At 46.1% G+C, this 25,953-nt stretch overlaps 1 protein-coding gene across 1 annotated transcript in view; it reads right to left on the minus strand.

The window, feature by feature from the left end:
• Positions 1-25,164, minus strand: part of LOC116054387 (rabphilin-3A) — a 38,660-nt gene extending 13,496 nt beyond the window's left edge. Inside the window, exons 1-10 of the mRNA XM_031305917.2 lie at positions 25,064-25,164; positions 23,489-23,500; positions 19,849-19,974; positions 19,061-19,190; positions 17,508-17,591; positions 17,249-17,414; positions 13,390-13,563; positions 11,953-12,138; positions 2,117-2,196; positions 1,901-1,975 (exon numbers count right to left, since the gene is read on the minus strand). Coding sequence (XP_031161777.1) covers positions 1,901-1,975; positions 2,117-2,196; positions 11,953-12,138; positions 13,390-13,563; positions 17,249-17,414; positions 17,508-17,591; positions 19,061-19,190; positions 19,849-19,974; positions 23,489-23,500; positions 25,064-25,137 — 1,107 coding nt within the window. The 5' untranslated portion in view covers positions 25,138-25,164. The remainder of the gene's footprint in view (positions 1-1,900; positions 1,976-2,116; positions 2,197-11,952; positions 12,139-13,389; positions 13,564-17,248; positions 17,415-17,507; positions 17,592-19,060; positions 19,191-19,848; positions 19,975-23,488; positions 23,501-25,063) is intronic.
• Positions 25,165-25,953: the final 789 nt, after the last annotated feature.

Here is a 25,953-nt window from a genome sequence, read left to right on the forward strand (position 1 = left end):
ATTCAGGGGCTCAAAACGTGTACGGAAAACAAGAATTGTGTCCCATTCAGGGGCCTCAAAACGTGTACGGAAAACAAGAACTGTGTCCCATTCAGGGGGCTCAAAATGTGTACGGAAAACAAGAACTGTGTGCCATTCAGGGGCCTCAAAACGTGTACGGAAAACAAGAACTGTGTCCCATTCAGGGGGCTCAAAACATGTACGGAAAACAAGAACTGTGTCCCATTCAGGGGGCTCAAAACATGTACGGAAAAGAAGAACTGTGTCCCATTCAGGGGGCTCAAAACATGTACGGAAAAGAAGAACTGTGTCCCATTCAGGGGGCTCAAAACATGTACGGAAAACAAGAACTGTGTCCCATTCAGGGGCTCAAAACATGTATGGAAAAGAAGAACTGTGTCTCATTCAGGGGGCTCAAAACGTGTACGGAAAACAAGAACTGTGTCCCATTCAGGGGCCTCAAAACGTGTACGGAAAACAAGAACTGTGTCCCATTCAGGGGCTCAAAACGTGTACGGAAAACAAGAACTGTGTCCCATTCAGGGGCCTCATAAACGTGTATGGAAAACAAGAACTGTGTCCCATTCAGGGGCTCAAAACATGTACAGAAAACAAGAACTGTGTCCCATTCAGGGGCTCAAAACGTGTACGGAAAACAAGAACTGTGTCCCATTCAGGGGCTCAAAACGTGTACGGAAAACAAGAACTGTGTCCCATTCAGGGGCTCAAAACATGTACAGAAAACAAGAACTGTGTCCCATTCAGGGGCTCAAAACGTGTACGGAAAACAAGAACTGTGTCCCATTCAGGGGCTCAAAACGTGTACGGAAAACAAGAACTGTGTCCCATTCAGGGGGCTCAAAACATGTACGGAAAACAAGAACTGTGTCCCATTCAGGGGGCTCAAAACATGTACGGAAAAGAAGAACTGTGTCCCATTCAGGGGGCTCAAAACATGTACGGAAAACAAGAACTGTGTCCCATTCAGGGGCTCAAAACATGTATGGAAAAGAAGAACTGTGTCTCATTCAGGGGGCTCAAAACGTGTACGGAAAACAAGAACTGTGTCCCATTCAGGGGCCTCAAAACGTGTACGGAAAACAAGAACTGTGTCCCATTCAGGGGCTCAAAACGTGTACGGAAAACAAGAACTGTGTCCCATTCAGGGGCCTCATAAACGTGTATGGAAAACAAGAACTGTGTCTCATTCAGGGGCTCAAAACGTGTACGGAAAACAAGAACTGTGTCCCATTCAGGGGCTCAAAACGTGTACGGAAAACAAGAATTGTGTCCCATTCAGGGGCCTCAAAACGTGTACGGAAAACAAGAACTGTGTCCCATTCAGGGGCCTCAAAACGTGTACGGAAAACAAGAACTGTGTCCCATTCAGGGGCTCAAAACGTGTACGGAAAACAAGAACTGTGTCCCATTCAGGGGCCTCATAAACGTGTATGGAAAACAAGAACTGTGTCTCATTCAGGGGCTCAAAACGTGTACGGAAAACAAGAACTGTGTCCCATTCAGGGGCTCAAAACGTGTACGGAAAACAAGAATTGTGTGCCATTCAGGGGCTCAAAACGTGTACGGAAAACAAGAATTGTGTCTACTTGTGCTACAATTGAAGCATAATTAATAATTAATAATAATAATAACATTTCCCTTAATGTAAATAACGACTTTTGCACCATAAATTGTTGCAGAAAAATTCCCCCCATCGTCATCTCCATGCGGGTGTGATGATTTTGTCAATTCACACCACAAGGTGTCAGGCTTGAGCTATAGCAGAAGAAGCCTGTCAGCATCAGCAGTCTAAAATCACCACCCTTTCCTTTCCTTTCTTTACTTTACTTGGCAAAATATTAGGCTAATAACTCTTTTAAAGGAAAGGTGCGGGTAATACCTTACTCGCCCCAGGCAGCAGATGGAGTTTGATATAAGGATCTGCTAGTCCGTTTGAGTCCATGGGCTTCAGTCCCTGAGGAGAAATGGAGCAGTGTCCATCACATCGGCATGAACGGCGGAGAGCAATTAAGCCAAAGTGCCTTTCAGGAGTCTTTTAACAGAAACCACTTGATTGTAATTATCCCATAGTGTGAGAGCGAACGAGGAGTGGTACCTTTGCTTTGAGGATGCTACAGTGGAGGCTGTTGCTTTCCTGTTCGTAGAGCAGACTGAACTCCAGAGAGCCCAGGGTGGCTGAAAGAGACCCAGACCAGTCGTTACGTTAGACTACAGAGTATAAACACAGGGAAATATTCTCTTGTAATGTAGAGTTTAGATTCTCGGCCCAAGCCTGAGCCCGACCGGGCCGTTATTTTCCGCCACATCCTCGGGCCGGACCGCGCCTGGGCCGGACCCTTGATCAAGCAATTTTTTTTTTTTTTTTTATCCATTACCTTATTATCCTATTTGGGTGGGGAGAAAGCTATGCCATAATCAGAAATATTATAAATATATATATAGGCTATATAAAAGTAACAAATGTGTACAAAAGTTAGGCTGCAGTTACAAAATGCAGCACGTGTCATGCGCGGAGTCTCCTCCTCTCGCACGCATCACACCGGGAGCTTGAAGATGTAAAGAAAAAAAGAAAAACAGGAGAATTACCTTTGAGCAAGTGTGGAGGAAAGTCGGAGGTATGGAAGCAGTTTAAACAAGTCGTGGGCAGTGACAACAATATGTTGTTCATCATTGTTTCTTTTTTTTTTTTTTTACGTTTCTTCATTCAGATCATTTTGCGATCCGTTCCAGTCTAAACTAACAGCAGTTTACAGCTTCGTCCTTGTTGTATTATTCTAAACAGATTTCTGCAGTTCAAACAACTCTGAATTGTAGTTGAGAACGTCAGTTATAACGGCCCACGTATTAAAAAATTGTCGGGTTTAAATCGGGTTTAAATCGGGCTCGGGCTCATAATTACAGTTAATGTTTCGGCCGGGCCGGGCTCGGACACAACGTGCTCGGGCTCGGGCAGGTTCGGGCTTGATTTTTTGGGCCGATCTAAGCTCTATTGTAATGTAACAACATGTAAAGGTCCAGTGTGTAACCATTGACGTATATATAATGGACCAACAGATCCCGTTGCTCTGGACGGAGACCAGTGAAGGATGTTAGAAGCACTTTTCTGAACTAAAACCAAACTAGCTCATATGTTCCCTGTCGTCGACCCGACCTGTGATATAGCTGCAAGAGCGCACCTGCGTCACTCTTTCACATGTTCTGGATGTGTCCCATCCTAACTGATTTCTGGACATCAGTTTTTCAAACAATTTCTGAAGTACTTCACCATCAGATTGAGCCGAACCCTTTTACTGCCATTTTTGGCATTGCTCCTAATTTGGACTTGCCTAAGGTGAAGCTGAAGGTATTGGCCTTCTCCTCCTTACTGGCTCGTAGGATTATCTTACTCAAGTGGAAAGACCCTGCTCCTCCTTCCCACTCACATTGGATTAGAGACATTATGTCCTGTATGAATTTAGAGAAAATACGTTAAGCCTGGTTCACACGGGACGATTTTAAAATTGTCGGCCGATTTTCCAATCCTGAGAGACTCCACACACGGCGATAAAAAAATCACGGTCTAACAGTTTTGGTCGTACAGCGTGTGGTGCGCAGCACACGTCAAAATCAACGATCGCACACGAACCGATCTGACTCCCGAGCATTCCCAGGTCAGACGGGAAATCTCGCAAAATCCCTCGAGATCAAACGTGACTTCAGAGTAAACAATCATGGCGGACGAAGAGGATGCCGTGGCGATAGTTTGTAGTTGGTTTGTAGCGATGGTCAAAGAAGTGGAGACAACGCCAGCATGGACTATACTTGCTCTACTTATCTCCGACGTCCACCGGACTTTCTGGTGCGCCGTGCCGCCGGCTGTTTTGATGTTGTTTCCCGGTGCTTTCCTCGCCGCCTCGTCACCTCTCTTTCTGATTGGCTACACGCCACAGTCCACAGGCTGCGTGCTCGTTTGTCCCCGGGGGACACCACACACGAGGAGAAATCGGGCCAAAACAATCCAACATGTTGGATATCCCCGATTTGAGATGGGAGAGGTCCCGACGTCCTTCCGAGCAGACGAGAGCAGTCTTAACACACCACACACGGCAGGAATATCTGATCAGATTATTTTACCATAATCGGAACATCCTTAAGATTGTCAGAAGGGGGGAATCGGGGCTAAAATCGGCCTAATTATCCTGCCGTGTGAACCAGGCTTTACACTACCCAGGGATCTGAGGATAAATTTTACACAATATGGCGCCCCTTCTTGTCATTTTTTGAGAAACCAAATACAACAATTTCAGAGTAGCTATTCCCTTCCCCCGCCTTTTTCTTTCTTTTTTATTATGATTTTAAGGTGTGTGTTTAAATTTGTTTTTGTCATTCTGTACCTTCTCAACCTTTATGTTTTATGTATTATAATTTAGACTGTGTTTTAAATTATCTCTTGTAGTAATCCTTAATACAGGTTTGTTTGTAATTGGGTAGGAAGGTGGGATATGGAGGGGTATGTTCTGGTTAAAAAAGGGAAAATACGTATATCCCATTATACAGTAATTGTTTTTTGCAATTTTGTCATTCAATAAAAAAACCTTGAAAGAGAAGATCTTTCCCGGTGATGTCTGAGCGTTACTGAGCAGCCTCCAACTGAGCTTGAAGACGTAGATGTGACGTGAGCAACCTGTCTGAAAGTTGGAAGTCTTCTGGTAGCTGTGCCAAGAGAAATCTCAATCATTCCCAATCTAGCAGAGACGGAGAGCGTAGGTATATGTAAGGAGATAACATAGACACAGGCTAATTATTGATCACTAAAATGATAGTTAACATTAGTAATTAAACTTAAACAGCTAATGGAAGTCCAAACTGCCTGAGAGCTTCTCCTGTACTATACGGTAATTCCTCTACTATGAGACAGTAAGTCTCGTGGTTATGACCCAATCGTTAGCCTATTTTTATAAAAACGTCTGCTACGGAGCCATAACGTGAGCTACAAGGTAATGGAGCCTTTTATACATTGTCGTGTTTCTTTAGAAATAAACAATGGACAAATAGAGTCTTTAAACGCTTCAGATGTAAAGTTATTCTGTCAAAGTGACGTCAAAATGAATGGCAGTCAATGGGATGCTAACGGGGGGTGATGGCTTGGTAGCATCAAAATGGCGCCATAGGAGATTCGAGCTCTGAAGCGAAGCTTACCCCCTTGGAATTTCCGGAGAAAAAAGACCCACGTGACGCGTTCGTCCAATCAGCTGCCGGTTTTCATTTTCTGGTAAATAATCAGACTGTTAATGGAAACAATACAGAGCAGCGCCGCCTGCTGCTATGGAGACGTGTTACGTTTCGCGCACGCGCAGAGCGTACGCTCAAGTCGGCGTCTCCTCAGTGTGTTCTGAGGAACTTTTTTGACCTCGGGGAGCCGACTGATCAGTCCGACTGACTTTACTGCCGACGGTCGGCCGTCTGATTTGTGTGTCACAGAGGTGTGGACTCGAGTCATGTGACTTGGACTCGAGTCAGACTCGAGTCATGAATTTGATGACTTCAGACTCGACTCGACAAAATGTACAAAGACTTGCAAATCGACTTGGACTTTAACATCAATGACTCGTGACTTCACTTGGACTTGCGCCTTTTGACTCGAGAAGACTTGCTACTTCCCGTGAAAACTGGGGAAGAAAATGTTCACACGGCCGCGCCGCTCTCAGTTTATCTGCATCTGTGAAAAAAATGTGCACCACCTGTATGTATGCAGAGAGCACGCTCGCTGCCTGCACGACATCCAATCACTGTAGTCCCACGTAGTTTTGATTCGACAGCATCTAAGCAGGCACATGGCAAGACAACCAATGAAGCACAAGCAACAACGAGCCAGTTGGCAAAATGATACCGAAGATAGTTTCGTCTGGCTATAAAAATTACGAGGTAGTCGACAAAAAAAAGAGTTGCAATTTGCAAAACATGCGGGCCCTTATTTGATTAATGTCATTGTATAAAAAGAGGTTTAAATAAATACAAATCTTACAGACATACATGATTTGTATAAATTTTATTTCTGTGGTAAGAGGACTTGAAATGACTCGAAACTAAAATGGTAGGACTTTGGACTCGACTTGAGACTTGTTGGCTTTGACTTGTGACTCGACTCGGGACTTGCCTCATCTTTGACTCGACTTGACTCGGGACTCGAGGGCAAAGACTTGAGACTTACTTGTGACTTGCATAACAATGACTTTGTCCCACCTCTGGTGTGTCAGGGCCCTAGACATACTGTGCTGATGCTTGTTTCTCTCTTTTAGTCTGCTGGTAATAACTCGTCATTAAATCTATAAATTGCACCAGCAGTCCTCGCAAGAAAGAGCTGGGTCGAAAATGACAAACGATAAGCGGCAGATGCTATCGAAGCAGGATAATCAATAAGCGAGGAACAAAAGCAGAGGAAGACGTGAATCAATAAGTCAATACTGATGCATCAACTAGAGTTTTTTTGCTATGCTTCATACCCCATTTTAACGATGATAACGGTGCCGTGGTATTTGTGTCCCGCGCCTGCGGCATCACACGGCCGTTATTCTCTCGCTGGGGGATTGGGTGTATTGAGGTCCAGGAATATGGAGCTATCTGTGCAAATAATTTGAGATACAACAGGGCCAACAGGGTTTAGATTCCCCTCGTGTTTTGATCCAATCCCCTGCGTGTGTGTTGGGAGGGAGGAAACTGCAGAAATAGCTTTGTGTCTGTTCTCTACGGAGATGTGATGGCGGTAACGGTTTGGTCCCGCGGTGCCAACTGGGCTCAGACACTCAGCTGGTAGTCTCGTATTGCCAGACCTTCCTCCTCCCTCCACAGCGCTGCGGAGGAAGGTCTGGCTAGTCCACACAGCATTCTGGGATGGGAGAGAAACGTGCTCTGGTGTATCGGCATTTCTTTATCCCTCCTGGTGTTCTCAGGTCAAATTTGACCCATTTTCAAAAAGTCTCTTTATCAAAAATTTGGGTTTCTTTCAACAAATTGTCCAAAAAAAAATAACGTGGATGGTTCCATACAACGCTCTTCACAAGTTAAATACATGATCCGTTCACTACTTTCATTGTATTTGGGTGTTTTATTCAATTTTATAGCATTTAAAGAAAAATTGAAAACAGAACGTTGGAAAACAAAGGAAAAAAATGTCAAAAAAGTGACAAAAATTTCTAAAAAAGTCACAAAAACTGAAAAACGTCAAAGAAACACATCAAAATATTGACAGAAGCTCCAAAAAAAGTGACAAAAGTGTCGAAAAAGACGACCAAAACGTTGGATTTTTGTTAAACATTTTGACCCATTTAAAAAAGAAGTTGCTGCTGGTCGACGGGGAAGACGAGTTAAACCAATCAGAATCCTCTTAGGCAGCGCTAAGCGCCGGACAGAACAACGGTGCCTCTGCTAAATAGCTATTACTAATGTTAACTAGCATTTTAGTTAGCAATAATTAGCCTGTGCCTATGTTATCTCCTTACTAGAGATGCACCGATAGACCGGCCGGTGACCGGAATTGGCCGGTTTTCACGTACTCGGCCAGTTCTCAAGGACGCACGCACACACAGACGCCGCAGCACGCTCTCTTTCTCCTTTCTCTCAACTTTCCCGCCGTGTGTCGGCGCTATTCTCCACATGTAGGAACCTGGTGAATTAACCTGCAACATGTCAGCTGTTTGGGAATTCTTCAGCGTGTGAGCAGAAGATAACAAGTTTACAATATGCAACACCTGCAAGGAGAAAGTAGGGCGTGGAGGGACGACACCAAAAACCTAAATCACATTTCTTTAGTTGATATTGGATGTGAAAAGAAGGAAATCGTTCTAACATTGCTCTTTAGATGTGTGTGAATGTCCCACACCAGGAGTAATTTATATACCGTATTTTTCGGACTATAAGTCGCTCTGGAGTATAAGTCGCATCAGTCAAAAAATGCATCATGAAGAGGAAAAAAACATATATAAGTCGCACTGAACTATAAGTTGCATTTATTTAGAAATTGATTTCACAAAATCCAAGATCAAGAACAGACATTTAATCTGGAAAGGCAAGTTATTCAACTAGACAATAGCACACAGAACAAGGAGCTGAATACGGTAGGTGTCCGGTATGTTAACGTAACACATTAACAGTTATTCAACTATACAACAGAATACAGAACAACTACCAGGGCGTGGAGACGTAACTGCACCGTTGACGTGCATCTACATCTGTGGACTCGTTCCTCCAGCTCTGGCCATCTTGCTTTCAGCGTGCGACTAGCTTTCTTTGTTTTCTTCATTGCAGTAAGAGTCACCTTTTCGCCAGTCCAAACTTTCTTTCTGCTGCTCGATTACCGTTTTCGGCTGCATATTTTACTACCTGCAGTCACCTGCAGTTTCTTTTCTTTCTCAGTTGTCTTTAGGAGCAGCATATAGTTGTCAGAAGCCTAGAGCGCCCTCTGGCGGCTTTAGACGGTAATGTTTTCAGCATGAAATAACATTTAAAAATGTGAAATTATAAATAATTTGATATATAAGTCGCACCTGACTATAAGTCGCAGGACCAGCCAAAGTATGAAAAAAAGTGCGACTTATAGTCCGGAAAATACGGTAGTTCTATTTTATAGTGATCCATTATCTGTTCAACACATGTTCTATTAAAGAAAAGATAGAAAATAAATATGTGTGTGTGAGGTAAAGTGGTTAGAAAAAATTAAATCTGAATCGGCTAAAATCGGTATCAGCTGGTCTAACTCAAAGAAAATCAGAAATCAGAATCGGCCTAGAAAGTTGTAATCAGTGCATCTCTACTCCTTACATATACCTACGCTCTCCGTCTCTGCTAGATTGGGAATGATTGAGATTTCTCTTGGCACAGCTACCAGAAGACTTCCAACTTTCAGACAGGTTGCTCACGTCACATCTACGTCTTCAAGCTCAGTTGGAGGCTGCTCAGTAACGCTCAGCCATCACCGGGAAAGATCTTCTAATATCCTTCACTGGTCTCCGTCCAGAGACACGGGATCTGCTGGTCCATTTCTTTAACTGTCTATTTTCACTTGATTTATAACCTCAGTAAACATTTTCATAATGAGTTTCCGATTCCTAAACCGATTCTTGAAAAACAATGAAAAATGACATCAAAGAAAGGCTCTTTTATAGTTTTTTTTTTTAAAAATTGAAAATTATTTAAATTTAACAATATATTAACGTTTTAAAGTACTTAAATATATAATAAGTATAGTATTTTACATTCGTTTTGGTGAGCCCAGAGGGAAGATATGGCATTTTAAAAGTAGCCTACATTTACGGTAGCTAGCTAACGGTAGACTACAGAGAAAGGGGGATATTTTGACGTCCGTTTCGGAGCGACAGAGGGAAAATATTTCAGTCGACACATTAAGTGGAACCGAAATGAGGAACCGAAATTTTCGTTCTAATCCGGTCCGATTCCTACTTTCGGTACCCAACCCTAGTCTCAATCGCTAGTTTTAAGTCTTCTGCAACACAGAATGATGTTCGTTTTTTGAATTATGGTCTCGTTGATTTTAAAATCTTCGATAAAGCAGGTGGTGTTTTAGGGCGTGGCTATGATGGGATTGGCAGTGAAAGTGTGTAACGTAACGTGGTTCCTCCCTCTCTCCTCTCTCTCTCCTCTCTCTCTCCTCCCTCACTTCTCCCTCTCTCCTCCCTCTCTCCTCCCTCTCTCCTCTCTCTCTCCTCTCTCTCTCCTCCCTCACTCCTCCCTCTCTCCTCCCTCACTCCTCCCTCACTCCTCCCTCTCTCCTCCCTCACTCCACCCTCTCTCCTCCCTCACTCCTCCCTCACTCCTCCCTCACTCCTCCCTCTCTCCTCCCTCACTCCACCCTCTCTCCTCCCTCTCCTCCCTCTCGCCTATCTCTCTCCTCCCTCTCTCCTCCCTCTCGCCTATCTCTCTCCTCTCTCTCTCCTTTCTCTCTCCTCCCTCTCCCCTCCCTCACTCCTCCCTCTCTCCTCTCTCTCTCTCTCCTCCCTCTCTCCTCTCTCTCCTCCCTCTCCCCTCCCTCTCTCCTCCCTCTCTCCTCCCTCTCTCCTCCCTCTCTCCTCCCTCACTCCTCCCTCTCTCCTCCCTCTCTCCTCCCTCACTCCTCCCTCTCTCCTCCCTCACTCCTCCCCTCTCCTCCCTCACTCCTCCCTCTCTCCTCCCCTCTCCTCCCTCTCTCCTCCCTCTCTCCTCCCTCACTCCTCCATCTCTCCTCCCTCTCTCCTCCCTCACTCCTCCCTCTCTCCTCCCTCACTCCTCCCTCACTCCTCCCTCTCTCCTCCCTCACTCCTCCCTCTCTCCTCCCTCACTCCTCCCTCTCTCCTCCCTCACTCCTCCCTCTCTCCTCCCTCTCTCCTCCCTCACTCCACCCTCTCTCCTCCCTCTCTCCTCTCTCTTTCCTCCCTCACTCCTCCCTCTCTCCTCTCTCTCTCCTCCCTCTCACCTATCTCTCTCCTCCCTCTCCTCCCTCTCGCCTATCTCTCTCCTCCCTCTCTCCTCCCTCTCGCCTATCTCTCTCCTCTCTCTCTCCTTTCTCTCTCCTCCCTCTCCCCTCCCTCACTCCTCCCTCTCTCCTCTCTCTCTCTCCTCCCTCTCTCCTCTCTCTCCTCCCTCTCCCCTCCCTCTCTCCTCCCTCTCTCCTCCCTCTCTCCTCCCTCTCTCCTCCCTCACTCCTCCCTCACTCCTCCCTCTCTCCTCTCTCTCTCCTCCCTCTCTTCTAAAATCCTCACATCCTCAACCAGGATGGCTGCGCTCGTAACGGCAAACTCCACGACTCCTAGCAGCTCTCCACCATCCAATGGGTGACGTCACACATGCCCTGTCCATTCATATTTACAGTCTATGATCTGATCATTAGATAAATGTTAATAAGCTATTGCTGCTCAATTATTATTATTATTTTATTTGTGGCTGTTAGTTTCTTTCTTAATCTCTGTTTGGAGATCTTTGTGTCTTTGGAACATCACTTTGGTGATGAATCGCAGCCCAGAAAGTTAAGTTATATAAGAGAAAAATTAACTAATGACACTTGATCATTTGTTCCCCAATGGCTACGCTAGGCAACGAAACTCCTCCAAAGCAAATGTGTGTGGGCAGTCTCTTCTTTTTTAATTTTTTTTTTTACCCAGAACCTTATTTTCTGAGTGTCTTCCTTTGACACTTGAGTATTTATTTGATTTATTTTATATCATAGGCCCTGCTTTAGTGCTGTCTACTTAAAGGGTGACTTTCCTATTTTCCCACGTTTTTGCATCTTAGTGACTGATGGGAACAAAAGGTCTCCTGTATTGAGAGAGTTTCAGTCCACTAAAAGTTGACAGGCGCAGATTATTATTCTAAGTGTCTGACAACATTATGAAAGGATCCCTACAGAGATAGACCTTTTAGTTAAAGAGTAAGATCCTTTTAGTTTAACATGAAACAGCCTCAAACTCACCATCACCAAACCCACCAGACTCCATGTAAATAATCAGGACTTTTATCATCGTAAAACACACTTGATTCAAAGTCGACAGAAACAAAATAAAACTATCAAAAGCCGTCTTGGTTCATCTTTCCACTGTTCCAACAATCACCACTCTGGTTTGGTTGAAAAGAAACCTTAATTCACCCATTTACATGTGGAAATATGCTGGCTCTATACACACTAAAAGTCCTGATTATTTACATGGAGTCTGGTGGAGTTTGGTGACGGGGATTTCAGGGCTGTTTCATGTTAAACTAGAAGGATCTTACTCTTTAACTAAAAGGTCTATCTCTGTAGGGATCCTTTCCATAATGTTGTGACACACTTAGAATAATAACATTGCATTGCGGTCTTGCTTTATACTGGACCAATATCAAAGACTGTTAAAACAGGCTAAGTAACCCTTTAATCTACACACATCAGCCACCTTACTCTCTGGAAGAGTGAGCAGATGTTGTACTCACTGGCTTCATCGGAGTCATAGTCGTTGGCCTCCTCCTCCTCCTCAGCTGGGGGAGGTTGCTGTCGGGCGGGGGGAGGAGCGCTGTAGGCAACGGGCTGTTTCCGGTCCTCTCTGGCTGCAAGAGGCGCTCTCTGCTCCGGAGGAACTGCACCAGAGGAGTATGCCGCTCCATCTCCTGCCACTGGGCCTGCAAGCACAGCCAATCATCTGAGACTGCACAACGTAACACCACGATAGGAACGCCACATTTCATTCCTACGAGAGTCTCTCCCTGGCACATTAAGGCTACATTAACATTGCTATGTTTTGGTTTAAAAATGAATATCTTTTGCTGCGTTTCCCCCTCTCATTCCCCATGCTCTAGCATTTTGCCTTCTCATTCCCCCTGCTCTGGCGTTTCCCCCTCTCATTCCCCCTGCTCTGGCATTTCCCCCTCTCATTCCCCCTGCTCTGGCATTTCCCCCTCTCATTCCCCCTGCTCTGATGTTTCGCCCTCTCATTCCCCCTGCTCTAGCATTTCCCCCTCTCATTCCCCCTGCTCTGGCGTTTCCCCCTCTTACTCCCCCTGCTCTGGTGTTTCCCCCTCTCATTCCCCCTGCTCTGGCGTTTCCCCCTCTTACTCCCCCTGCTCTGGTGTTTCCCCCTCTCATTTACCCTGCTCTGGCGTTTCCCCCTCTCATTCCCCCCTGCTCTGTCGTTTCCCCCTCTCATTCCCCCTGTTCTAGCATTCCCCCCTCTCATTCCCCCTGCTCTAGCATTTTGCCTTCTCATTCCCCCTGCTCTGGTGTTTCCCCCTCTCATTTCCCCTGTTCTAGCATTCCCCCCTCTCATTCCCCCTGCTCTAGCATTTTGCCTTCTCATTCCCCCTGCTCTGGTGTTTCCCCCTCTCATTTCCCCTGCTCCGACGTTTCCCCCTCTCATTCCCCCCTGCTCTGGCGTTTCCTCCTCTCATTCCCCCTGCTCTGACGTTTCCCCCTCTCATTCCCCCCTGCTCTGGCATTTCCCCCTCTCATTCCCCCTGCTCTGGCATTTCCCCCTCTCATTCCCCCTGCTCTGATGTTTCGCCCTCTCATTCCCCCTGCTCTAGCATTTTGCCCTCTCATTCCCCCTGCTCTGCTCGTTACTCTGCCACCTACAGGTTTGGCATGCTCTTGACGGCATCGACGGCATATATATACACAGGTACAACGAACACTTTTCTGAAAACTGACAGCTGTGCACGATGTTATTTTTGAAAACGGAGAGGTTGAAATGTCTGTTTATGAAAATAGCCGGCCACGTGTAAGCGTAGTCTTAAACGTACATCTTTTAACCCCACCCATGATCTTTCCCTAACCCTAACGAAGTGGAGTGATGGAGTGAACACTCTACCGGGTGAGCTAGAAGTCGGTATATCAGTATTTACAGAGTTGGGAGTGAGAATGTGTTGGTCTCTCACCCTGCTGGGCAGCAGCCGGCTGAGGTCTGGAGCTCTGGACGGGCACCGTCTTCTTCATCACCACCGGGCTGCCCGGCCCCGCCTCTTCAGGGCCCGCCCCGCCCGTCGCTATGCGTGCAACTGATGGTTTAGGGGCCACAGGCGGGTAAGCAGCGCGGCCCTGCGGCTCGGGTCCTACAAGTAGAATGAATCACATAACACAGTAAACACACAGATACACACCGTACATGGAGCTCAACAGCGTGGTTCGGGAAGTGAAAATCCCAAAATGTTATTTGGCGCCGAATCAAATGTTTCATGGTCACGATTCATCTCGTAGCTGGTTGGCTTTGGTTCCAGACTTAAAACTCTTCATTTAAGGATTTAATGAAACGTCAACGGAGATACTAAAGGGGGGAAATTACTTCAAAAAGAGGGCGGTCACTGTTGAGCTCTTTTTTTGGCTTCACTTTGGTACAGCTTGAGGAAGAGAAGACGTGTCGTCCATTTTTATTTTACAGGTTCGACACGCATAACAATCACACTACTTCTCCTGCTGCAGTGGAATCGGTAATACTCCCTCGTCCCTCTGGATACTTTTGATGTTGCAGCTTTTTCGATGCAAAGACACTGACCTACATACAACAAGCTGCAGCTGTACGAGCTAATGTACATCAGCTGGCAGACAATATGCTCCAGCTACCGTGATAGGTTAGTTTGATAGACAGGTTTAAATGGTTGAGTCGGGCGCCCGGTTAGCTCAGTTGGTAGAGTGGGCGCGCATATATAGAGGTTTACTCCTCGACGCAGCGGGCCAGAGTTTGACTCCAACCTGCGGCCCTTTGCTGCATGTCATTCCCCCCTCTCTCTCTCTCTCTCTCTCTCTCTCTCTCTCTCCTTTCATTTCTTCAGCTGTCCTGTCAAATAAAGGCCTAAAAATGCCCCAAAAATAATCTTAAAAAAAATAAATAAAAAAATGGTTGAGTCAAGGTCCACATTAAGGCTACATTAACATTGCTATGTTTTGGTTTAAAAATGAATATCTTTTGCTGCGTTTCCCCCTCTCATTCCCCCTGCTCTGACGTTTCCCCCTCTCATTCCCCCTGCTCTGGCGTTTCTCCCTCTCATTCCCCCTGCTCTGGCGTTTCCCCCTCTCATTCCCCCTGCTCTGGCGTTTCTCCCTCTCATTCCCCCTGCTCTGGCGTTTCCCCCTCTCATTCCCCCTGCTCTGGCGTTTCTCCCTCTCATTCCCCCTGCTCTGGCGTTTCCCCCTCTCATTCCCCCTGCTCTGGCGTTTCCCCCTCTCATTCCCCCTGCTCTGGCGTTTCCCCCTCTCATTCCCCCTGCTCTGGCGTTTCCCCCTCTCATTCCCCCTGCTCTGGCATTTCCCCCTCTCATTCCCCCTGCTCTGGCGTTTCCCCCTCTCATTCCCCCTGCACTGGCGTTTCCCCCTCTCATTCCCCCTGCTCTGGCGTTTCCCCCTCTCATTCCCCCTGCTCTGGCATTTCCCCCTCTCATTCCCCCTGCTCTGGCGTTTCTCCCTCTCATTCCCCCTGCTCTGGCGTTTCTCCCTCTCATTCCCCCTGCTCTGGCGTTTCCCCCGCCTTGGCCATTTATTCGCTGTGTTCTCTCTTTTTGTTGGCAGGTTTCTCTATAGAGCTCACGGGAGGAGAGAGGCAACAAGCAAATGTGTTGTGTGTTTTGTGACCATAATTCAAAACATGAACATCATTCTGTGTTGCAGAAGACTTAAAACTAGCGACGGCCTTCACCGAGGAGGAACAGAAGAACTTCCTGGTTCATCTGAGGACTGAGGAGTCAAGGAGCTATCAGATAAGGGACATGGATGGGATGTACCCTACATCTCCCTTTCCCAGGCTGTTACACTAACCCTCTCTGTTACGGAGGGGAATCACAGCTCAGGTGATCACTCTGAAAGTGTGAAATGACAAAATGTGAGCCATGCCATGCCACAGCATGCAGCTTCCTTCCCACCGACAGCTTAATTGAGCTCTTCGCCCCCCTCCTCGCCAACAGTGGGCGGTGCTGCCAAATTTGGGAAGCAGATAAAAGGATTGAAAAGAGCAACGGGAGGTGGGGTTGAGTGCAGAGGATCTAATGAGACTGAAAAGATCCATCTGCATGAGAGTCCTACCCAGCTAAACTCAGTAAAAATAAAACATTTTTGGGCCCATTGAATGACTTATAGACAAGGTGGTTAGCTTCTCCTCGGACCGCGTAGCTCCTATGGCGCCATTTTAATGCTACCAAGCCATCACCTCCCGTTAGCATCCTATTGACTGCCATTCATTTTGGCGCCACTTTGACAGAGAATAACTTTACATCTGAAGAGTTTAAAGACTCTATTTTGGTAGCTGTGCCAAGAGAAATCTCAATCATTCCTAATCTAGCAGAGACGGAGAGCGTAGGTATATGTAAGGAGATAACATAGACACAGGCTAATTATTGATCACTAAAATGATAGTTAACATTAGTAATTAAACTTAAACAGCTAATGGAAGTCCAAACTGCCTGAGAGCTTCTCCTGTACTATACGGTAATTCCTCTACTATGAGACAGTAAGTCTCGTGGTTATGACCCAATCGTTAGCCTATTTTTATAAAAACGTCTGCTACGGAGCCATAACGTGAGCTACAAGGTAATGGAGCCTTTTATACATTGTCGTGTTTCTTTAGAAATAAACAATGGACAAATAGAGTCTTTAAACTCTTCAGATGTAAAGTTATTCTCTGTCAAAGTGACGTCAAAATGAATGGCAGTCAATGGGATGCTAACGGGAGGTGATGGCTTGGTAGCATCAACATGGCGCCATAGCAAATTCGAGCTCTGAAGCGAAGCTTACCCCCTTGATCTTACCTAGCTACTGATCATGTGATCTTACCTAGCTACTGATCATGTGATCTTACCTAGCTACTGATCATGTGATCTTACCTAGCTACCGAGCATGTGATCTTACCTAGCTACTGAGCATGTGATCTTACCTAGCTACTGAGCATGTGCGACTGCCAACAAAGATGTTACAGCAGTGAGAGGTCTCACTCTGTAGCTAAAACAGAGACCTGAACACAGGGTGAAAAGAGGAGCTGCAGCAATGTGCAGTACAACAAAAATATGGTGTTTTTTGATAATTAAACCATGTAAACCTATTCTGATACAACCTCAAAATACAATTATGAACCTGAAAATGAGCATAATATGAGCACTCTACTGGCGTTTTTCCATTACATGGTACCTGCTCGACTCGCCTCGACTCGACACATTGTGCGTCCGTTTTCCGTTGCAGATTTTAGTACCGCCTCAGCGTGGCTGGTCGTCTTATATGCCGGCGCACAAGTATAAACATCAGGCCACTTGAGCTTGTTTTACAGTTCTGTGGAGGCTCCACGCAGAGCTTTCTCCGTAGCCTAGCTGTGTAAGTGGCCTGATGTTTATAGCTGTGCGCTAGTGTGTGCGATGAGCCAGCATGTGTGTGTGTAGTTAGGCTACGGCGAAAGCTCTGCCGGAGCCTCCGCAGAACTGTAACACAAGCGGCGCCGCAGTAAACTACTGTGACCTAACGCGACACACACACAGAACGTGGAAGGTGTGTTGTTGCCAGAAGACACATTTATTTTAAAATTAAGCTGGAGGCAGCAAAAAAAACCACAGCTGGTTTGTTCAGGACACCCCCGTCTGTCGCTTTCACGTCACCTTTTGGTATCGCCTCAGCTCGCTTGGAACCTCGACGGAGGAGGTACTAAAAAAAGTACCTGTTAGCAGGTACCAGGGACCTTTTTTCGTAATGGAAAACCAAAAAAGGCGAGTAGAGTAGAGTCGAGGCGAGCAGGTACCATGTGATGGAAAAGCGCCATAAATGTACCTGGGGGTTGTGGTTGGGTCGCCGCCTGCCTGGGTCCAGAGGCTGGCGGCTCTTTGCGCTCTGCCGCCTCCTGGGCTCCCGCCTCGGCTTTAGATAACGGCATGGGCGACGGCAGGAAATGCTTCGGAAAGCCTTTGAAGAACCAGGCACCAGACCTCTTCCACACCTGAGAAAACAGAATAAATATAGGCTATATGTTATAGGCTTCCCAACAGACAAAGTGAGATGTTTTATCTGTCAGCTGGCGTGAAGGACTCACCTCTCGCTGTTCTCTGCAGATCTTGCAGAGCCAGACGGCGCGGGGCCGACTGCTGCACTGGGTGCCACACTTGGTACACATGTTCTACACCACAGGAGGAAATACAGACTTACAGCTGCTCTCTTACACATTATATCACTCTATCCCACTCTCATACATTATATCAATCTATCCCACTCTTATACATTACATCAGTCTATCCCACTCTCATACATTATATCAGTCTATCCCACTCTTATACATTACATCAGTCTATCCCACTCTCATACATTATATCAGTCTATCCCACTGGTTTGCAAACGTTTTAGAATAGAAAAGAAAAAGAATAGGTGGAAAATAGTTTCAAAAACTTAGAAAACAGAGACGAAAACTTAGTAAAAAGTGACAAAAACCTTGAAAAAGGCGGAAGGAAAAAATGAAGGAAGGAAAAAAGGAAGGAAGGAAGGAAGATAGGAAGGAAGAAAGATAGGAAGGAAGGAACGAAGGAATGAAGGAACGAAGGAACGAAGGAAGGAAGATAGGAAGGAAGGAAGGAAGGGAGGAAGGAACATAGGAAGGAAGGAAGGAAGGAAAGAAAGAAGGAAGGAACATAGGAAGGAAGGAAGGAAGGAAGGAAGGAAAGAAAGAAGGAAGGAAGGGAGGAAGGATCGAAGGAACGAAGGAAGGAAGATAGGAAGGAAGGAAGGAAGGAAGGGAGGAAGGAACATAGGAAGGAAGGAAGGAAGGAAGGAAAGAAAGAAGGAAGGAACATAGGAAGGAAGGAAGGAAGGAAGGAAGGAAGGAAGATAGGAAGGAAGGAAGGAAGGAAGGGAGGAAGGAACATAGGAAGGAAGGAAGGAAGGAAGGAAAGAAAGAAGGAAGGAACATAGGAAGGAAAGAAAGAAGGAAGGAACATAGGAAGGAAGGAAGGAAGGAAGGAAGGAAAGAAAGAAGGAAGGAAGGGAGGAAGGAAGGAAAGAAAGAAGGAAGGAACATAGGAAGGAAGGAAGGAAGGAAGGGAGGGAGGAAAAAAGGAAGGAAGGAAGGAAGGAACATAGGAAGGAAGGAAGGAAGAAAGGAAGGAAGGAACATAGGAAGGAAGGAAAGAAAGAAGGAAGGAACATAGGAAGGAAGGAAGGAAGGAAGGAAGGAAGGAAGGGAGGAAAAAAGGAAGGAAAGAACGAAGGAAGGAAGGAAGGAAGGAAGGAACACAGGAAGGAAGGAAGGAAGGAAGGAAGGAAGATAGGAAGGAAGGAAAGAAAGAAGGAAGGAACATAGGAAGGAAGGAAGGAAGGAAGGAAGGAAGGAAGATAGGAAGGAAGGAAAGAAAGAAGGAAGGAAGGAAGGAAGGAACATAGGAAGGAAGGAAGGAAGGAAGGAAGGAAGGAAGGAAGGAAGGAAGGAAAATAGGAAGGAAGGAAAGAAAGAAGGAAGGAACATAGGAAGGAAGGAAGGAAGGAAGGAAGGAAGGAAGGAAGGGTGGAAAAAAGGAAGGAAGGAAGGAAGGAAGGAAGGAAGGAAGGAAGGAACACACCCAGAAATCATCTTTGATAGCCAGCCTCATCATCACCAACCTTTTTGCAGTCCTCACACACCACGGAGCTGACCCCGGGGGAGCCCAGCTGCTCCCCGCACAGCAGACAGCGGGACTGTCCGTCGCCACACACGGTCTTCTTCATATCGTCCAGACGGTTGATCAGGCGCCTGGGGGGGGGGGGGGGGGGACTTACTTAAACCGTAACTCTCGCCAAAATTCAACCTAGGGTCTCGGAATCGCCACTTTTAAGACTGACCGTATTCTCGTTTTTGGGTCAAATTGCCTTTTGAATGGGAGTCCTAGGGGCACTTTACGCTAGCCTCAAAATATCTATTTTTAAAACACTAAGAAGGCTCGACACAACATGAGACTTTGCTCCAAGTATCACCAGGAGCTCTACACCTTAACGGAAGCATTGACAACATTGTTAGTGTTCAGAGTTTACTAAAAAGAAAGGTTTGGTGATGGGGGTTTCATGTTAAACTAAAAGGATCTTACTCTTTAACTAAAAGGTCTATCTCTGTAGGGATCCTTTCATAATGTTGTCAGACACTTAGAATAATAATCTGAGTCTGTCAGCGGCAACAACAGAACTTTTAGTGGACGCTAACGGACGCTGAACATCTGTCCTGTAGGATTACATTACAGCCCGGTTCACAACTTCCGAATACAGCGATCTAGCTTAATACTGGACCAGTGTAAAGATAGTTCCCATCAGTCACTGTCCAGTTCCCAGGCTAAAAAATCATCAGTCTCAACAGGCAGTTTTTTGTTTTTTTTATGCACATATCACAAAAACCGCTGCATGTCTTTACGACCTCTCACCCGATTCTCTCTTGCTCCATGGCCTCCATCTTCTCGGCTCGAGCGATCACGCTGTTTATGATTTCTTTCTCTTCATCTGTCAGGTCCGGACCAGGACCAGGGCCCGGCTGCATCGTCCAGTTGCCCCTGTCAGCCAAACACAAGCAATCACACATTTGCATCCACGCAGCATGAACACATTACACTGCTCTCTGCACAGTTACATAGCAGGTAGTATCTTTATAGGGGACACCCTATTCAGTCCCTCCAGGATTTCGCGATGTCGCGATCGCGCCAATTCACGCAAATTCAACCAATCACCGCGAATTTGGTGCGACTCGCAATTTTGACCAATCACCGCAACTTTTCCGCACATTTGACCGATAACCTGAAGTTTCCCGCGACTTCAACCAATCACAGCAGTCCCACGTGCACTCTGAGAGCCAATGACCAATCAGGAGTGAGAACGGGGTTGATCATTTCCTTGTTTCTGATATGAAGACGAGACGTGTGTGTGACTCCTTTACCAACAAAACGTACAGCGTGCAAAACATTTCAGACCGTCCTGCCAACCTGTATACATTTTAACATCAATGTAGACTTTAACGATTTAAAAGTCGCTGAAGTCGCTGCCGTTTCCATCCTGGCTGTCGGCTCTCTGCAGCGGGTGGGGCTACTGCTCCGTTCCCCCCCGACTGACGCTTGCACACACACACAAACACACACACAGACACACACACACACACACACACACACACACACAGACACAGACGCACACACACGCACACACAGACACACACACACACACACACAGATGCACACACACACACACACACACACACACACACACACACACACACACACAGACACACACAGACACACACAGACACACACACACACACACACAAACACACACACACAGACACAGACGCACACACACGCACACACAGACACACACACACACACACACACACAGACACACACACACACACACACAGATGCACACACACACACACACACACACACACACACAGACACACACAGACACACACAGACACACACAGACACACACACACACAAACACACACACACACACAGACACACACACACACACACACACACACGTACGTAAAAAGTCGATAGAAAGAAGGAAGTAAAGCAAGAATAGGTGGAAAATAGAAAACAGAGACAAAAACTTTGTAAAAAGTGACAGACTTGTAAAAAAAAACACCACACACAATAGAAAGAAGGAAGACAAACTTCAAAATAAGTTACAAAAACCTTAAAAAATGCGAAAAAAAAAAAAAGGAAGGAAGGAAGGAAGGATGAAAGGAGGGAGGGAAGGAAGGAAGGAAGGAAGGAAGGAGGGAAGGAAGGAAGGTAGGAAGGGAAGGAAGGAGGGAAGGTAGGAAGGAAGGAAGGTAGGAAGGGAAGGAAGGAGGGAAGGTAGGAAGGAGGGAAGGTAGGAAGGAAGGAAGGTAGGAAGGGAAGGAAGGAGGGACGGATGAAAGGAGGGAGGGAAGGAAGGAAGGAGGGAAGGAAGGAAGGTAGGAAGGGAGGGAAGGAAGGAGGGAAGGATAGAAGGAAGGAAGGAAGGAATGAGGGAAGGAAGGAAGGAAGGAAGGAAGGAAGGAAGGATGGAAGGAAGGAAGGTAGGAAGGGAAGGAAGGAAGGAAGGAAGGAAGGAAGGAAGGAAGGAAGGAAGGAGGGAAGGAAGGAAGGAAGGAAGGAGGGAAGGATGGAAGGAGGGAAGGAAGGAAGGAAAAAAGGAAGGTAAGGAGGAAGGAAGGAAGGAAGGAGGGAAGGAGGGAGGGAAGGAAGGAAGGAAGGAAGGAGGGAAGGATGAAAGGAGGGAGGGAAGGGAGGAATGAGGGAAGGGAGGAATGAGGGAAAGTAGGTAGGAAGGAAGGAGGGAAGGAAGGAAGGTAGGAAGGGAGGAGGGAAGGAGGGAAGGATGGAAGGAAGGAAGGAAGGAAGGAATGAGGGAAGGAAGGAAGGAAGGAGGGAAGGAAGGAAGGAGGGAAGTTAGGTAGGTAGGAAGAAAGGAAGGAAGGAAGGAAAAAAGGAAGGTAAGAAGGAAGGAAGGAAGGAAGGAAGGAAGGAGGGAAGGATGAAAGGAGGGAGGGAAGGGAGGAATGAGGGAAGGTAGGTAGAAAGGAAGGAAGGAAGGTAGGAAGGAAGGAAGGAGGAAAGGAAGGAAGGTAGGTAGGAAGGGAAGGAAGGAGGGAAGGAGGGAAGGAAGGAAGGTAGGAAGGGAAGGAAGGAGGGAAGGAGGGAAGGAAGGAAGGAAGGAGGGAAGGAGGGAAGGAAGGGAGGAGGGAAGGATGAAAGGAAGGAAGGAATGAGGGAAGGAAGGATGGAAGGAGGGAAGGAAGGAAGGAAGGAAGGAAGGAAGGAAGGAAGGAAGGAAGGAAAAAAGGAAGGTAAGAAGGAAGGAAGGAAGGAAGGAAGGAGGGAGGGAAGGAAGGAGGGAAGGAAGGAAGGAAGGTAAGAAGGAAGGAAGGAAGGAAGGAAGGAGGGAAGGAAGGAAGGAAGGAAGGAAGGAAGGAAGGAAGGAAGGAAGGAAGGAAGGAGGGAGGAAAGGAAGGAAGGAAGGTAAGAAGGAAAAGGTCCAAAGAAGATGACAAAAACGTCGTCCTCCAAACTACTGTAACTACCAGATGTGAGTTGAGCGTCGCTGTGTGACAGAATAATGAGATCGGTACGTTACATAGCAGTCATTTATTATTTAGCGTAAGGCATCACATTTTCACGGCATGATCCCTGATGTCAGTTGTAGATGAGAGGCTGAAGGAGCCTCCGAGAACCTGCTAACGAGAGACTTCTGTAACCTATACGTAACCAAGTTGGTTCACTGCTGGCTACAAGTTAGCAACCAAACACAACAAAGGCTGTCACTGGAATGCCGTTTTAAGCTAACGTTAGCAACCAAACACAACAAAGGCCGTCACTGGAATGCCGTTTTAAGCTAACGTTAGCAACCAAACACAACAAAGGCCGTCACTGGAATGCCGTTTTAAGCTAACGTTAGCAACCAAACACAACAAAGGCTGTCACTGGAATGCCGTTTTAAGCTAACGTTAGCAACCAAACACAACAAAGGCTGTCACTTGAATGGCGTTTTGAGCTAACGTTAGCAACCAAACACAACAAAGGCCGTCACTGGAATGGTGTTTTGAGCTAACGTTAGCAACCAAACACAACAAAGGCTGTCACTGGAATGCCGTTTTAAGCTAACGTTAGCAACCAAACACAACAAAGGCTGTCACTGGAATGCCGTTTTAAGCTAACGTTAGCAACCAAACACAACAAAGGCTGTCACTGGAATGGTGTTTTGAGCTAACGTTAGCAACCAAACACAACAAAGGCTGTCACTGGAATGGTGTTTTGAGCTAACGTTAGCAACCAAACACAACAAAGGCCGTCACTGGAATGGTGTTTTGAGCTAACGTTAGCAACCAAACAATCATAGATAGCTACAACGTTTTGGAAATGATTTCCATCTTCTGTTATTGTTTGTAATGAGAAAAGTTTATTATTTTATAGATTTTACAAATTTCAGTATGACATGTTATGCCGTAAACCGTTTGAATCTGAGCACGTGCGACTCACGTCTGCACTCGACTGACATCGGGCAGTGACGAGGAGTTGGTCTACTTACTGCTCTTTATCACTGCGTCCCAGAAACACGTCAGAGGGAGGCAGAGGAAGCAAAGCAGAGCACAGAGAAGGATCAGTCCACTCACAGGGAAGTTTAACAACACAAACATGTTCAACAGCAGGGGTTTTCAACCTTTTTGTGTGTGTGGACCACTATTTGTAATCAAGAATTTTCGCTGACCACCTCATAATACACATAATAAAATATGGCTACATACAGTCCTACCTGAATTAATCCGCACCTCTTAATTAATTAATAGGCCTACTAGCACTGAAACTATAACTGGTCATCTCATCAGTACAACAGGCTCGTTAAAAGAACGTTTACTGCACACAACGATGAAATCTATACAGCAATAAGAACACTTGGATATAGTTAAAATTTCAAAACCTTTGGCGATTTTAGGGGATTATTAATCTTCAGAGTTTTACAAGTCCTCAAAAAGTAGGCTATGTGAGTTTGTCCACTTAACAGCACATCCGCAAAACATTTCAGAAACGCGAGATCAAGAAACTAACTGGAAATTAAAATAATAATAGGCCTTATTCATGCCATTTATAGTTTGTTTGGTATAAACTGCCTATAAAGGCTATGCGTGTGATGGGATCGTGACAACATTCTTTGCCTCTGGCCCTATACACATTTAATGAAAACACAGTTACTGTCCGTCCACACCGCCGCCGACCTGATCTTCTAAAGATACAGGAAGTCATTCATTTTCAATGGAAGCTGCTTCTCTCAGCTGCAAGGAGCAGCAAATCTGTCGGCGTCACGTTTTGAGCGACCAGAGCGTTAATCAGAAAGTTGAAAGTAGGTCAACTTTATGGTAATGAGCTATGACGCGGTTCAGCGGCAACCAATCAGAATATAGACGTCCTTCACGCTGGCTGATTCCAGAGAAACATACGATGTAAACTTTGGTTCCTACCAAAACATTAGTTCAGAGAAAAAGGAGGAGAAGCTCATCATGGCCGTTGCTGGGTTCCCTATCATTTATGATATTTGCGTATAGGGACCAGTTAACGTTACCTGCCGGTCACATGGTCTCTAAACAGTCCGCTCACGGTGAAGTCCTGCACGGATCAACAGCTGGTGGCTGCTCGCTCTGCCTGCACGCTGCTGCGGTTCAGCGGCTAACGAGCGAGCTAACTGCTAACAGACACCGCTGCGACCAACAACCAATACACATTCTGTCATTATATATGTCATTTATAAAAGGTTTCTAGTGTCAGTGTATTGGCCGTGCAGTGGCTGCTTGATCTTTTTCCATGATGAACATAGAATGCTGCTACGTCAGAGCGGCCAAAGCCTCAAACAGCTTCCCCGGACTTTCTGACCAGCGTCCTCGACCGGGCGGCCAGAGCTGCTTTGCAGCTCAAGTCGGCGGCGGTGTGGACGTACAGTTAGGCCTACTCTTGCCTAAAAATAATAATAATAGTTTATGGGAATTTCCTGGTAAAATGAAGGTTAAAAAACTATAATTTTACATTTTATTTTGCTTTTCCACAGACCACCTGCAGTACCCTCACGGACCACAGTTTGGGAATGACTGTTCTACGTGACGGTCCTGCTTACCCAGCGTGCACGGTCCTCTGCCTGTCGTTGGACTGCCAGCGGTCCGCGCTGCTGCTCATCACCGTGTCCGTCATGCTGCCTGGTCAGCGTCTGCAGCAGGACACACAGGAAGACGGAGGTTCAATTCTATTCAATTTATAGTGTCAAATCCTAACAGAAGTTATATCCCAGGACACTTTACAGGTAGAGTAGACCACTGGTTCTCAAGCTTTTTTCAATAATGTTCCCCCTTTGAACAGTTTTTTTTTAAGCCATGTACCCCCGAAAGAATCCAGCGATGTCAGCGATAGATTTACTAAACAACAGCCTTGGACCTGGACAACATTTAGATGCTGATGGAAAAAGCAAAAACAGAAAAAGAAGACGGTAGAAAGAAGGAAGGAAGGCAAGAATAGGTCGGAAATAGTAACAAATACTTAGAAAAAACACAGTAGAAAGAAGGAAGGCAACACTAGGGCAGTGACAACAGAACAGTGACAAAAAATTAAAATAAGTGACAAACTTTGAAAAAAGTGACTTAAACTTTGAAGAAAAAAAGAGAAAGTAGAAAAAATTAAGGAAGAAAGGCACGAATAGGTCAAAACAAATGACAAAACCTTCAAAAACGTGACAAACTTTGAAAAAAAGCGACAAACTTGGAGAGAAAGAAAGCCAGTAAAAGTCCTACAGCCTTGGAACTGAAAAACATTTAGCAAAAAATGTCACGTACCCCCTACAGTCCTCCAAAGTCCCCCTAGGGGGACACGTACCCCCTGCAGTCCTCCAAAGTACCCCTAGGGGGACACGTACCCCCTGCAGTCCTCCAGAGTACCACTAGGGGGACACGTACCCCCTGCAGTCCTCCAGAGTACCACTAGGGGGACACGTACCCCCTGCAGTCCTCCAGAGTA

Source organism: Sander lucioperca, chromosome 2 (assembly GCF_008315115.2).
Source record: "Sander lucioperca isolate FBNREF2018 chromosome 2, SLUC_FBN_1.2, whole genome shotgun sequence".
Classification (NCBI taxonomy): Eukaryota; Metazoa; Chordata; class Actinopteri; order Perciformes; family Percidae; genus Sander; species Sander lucioperca.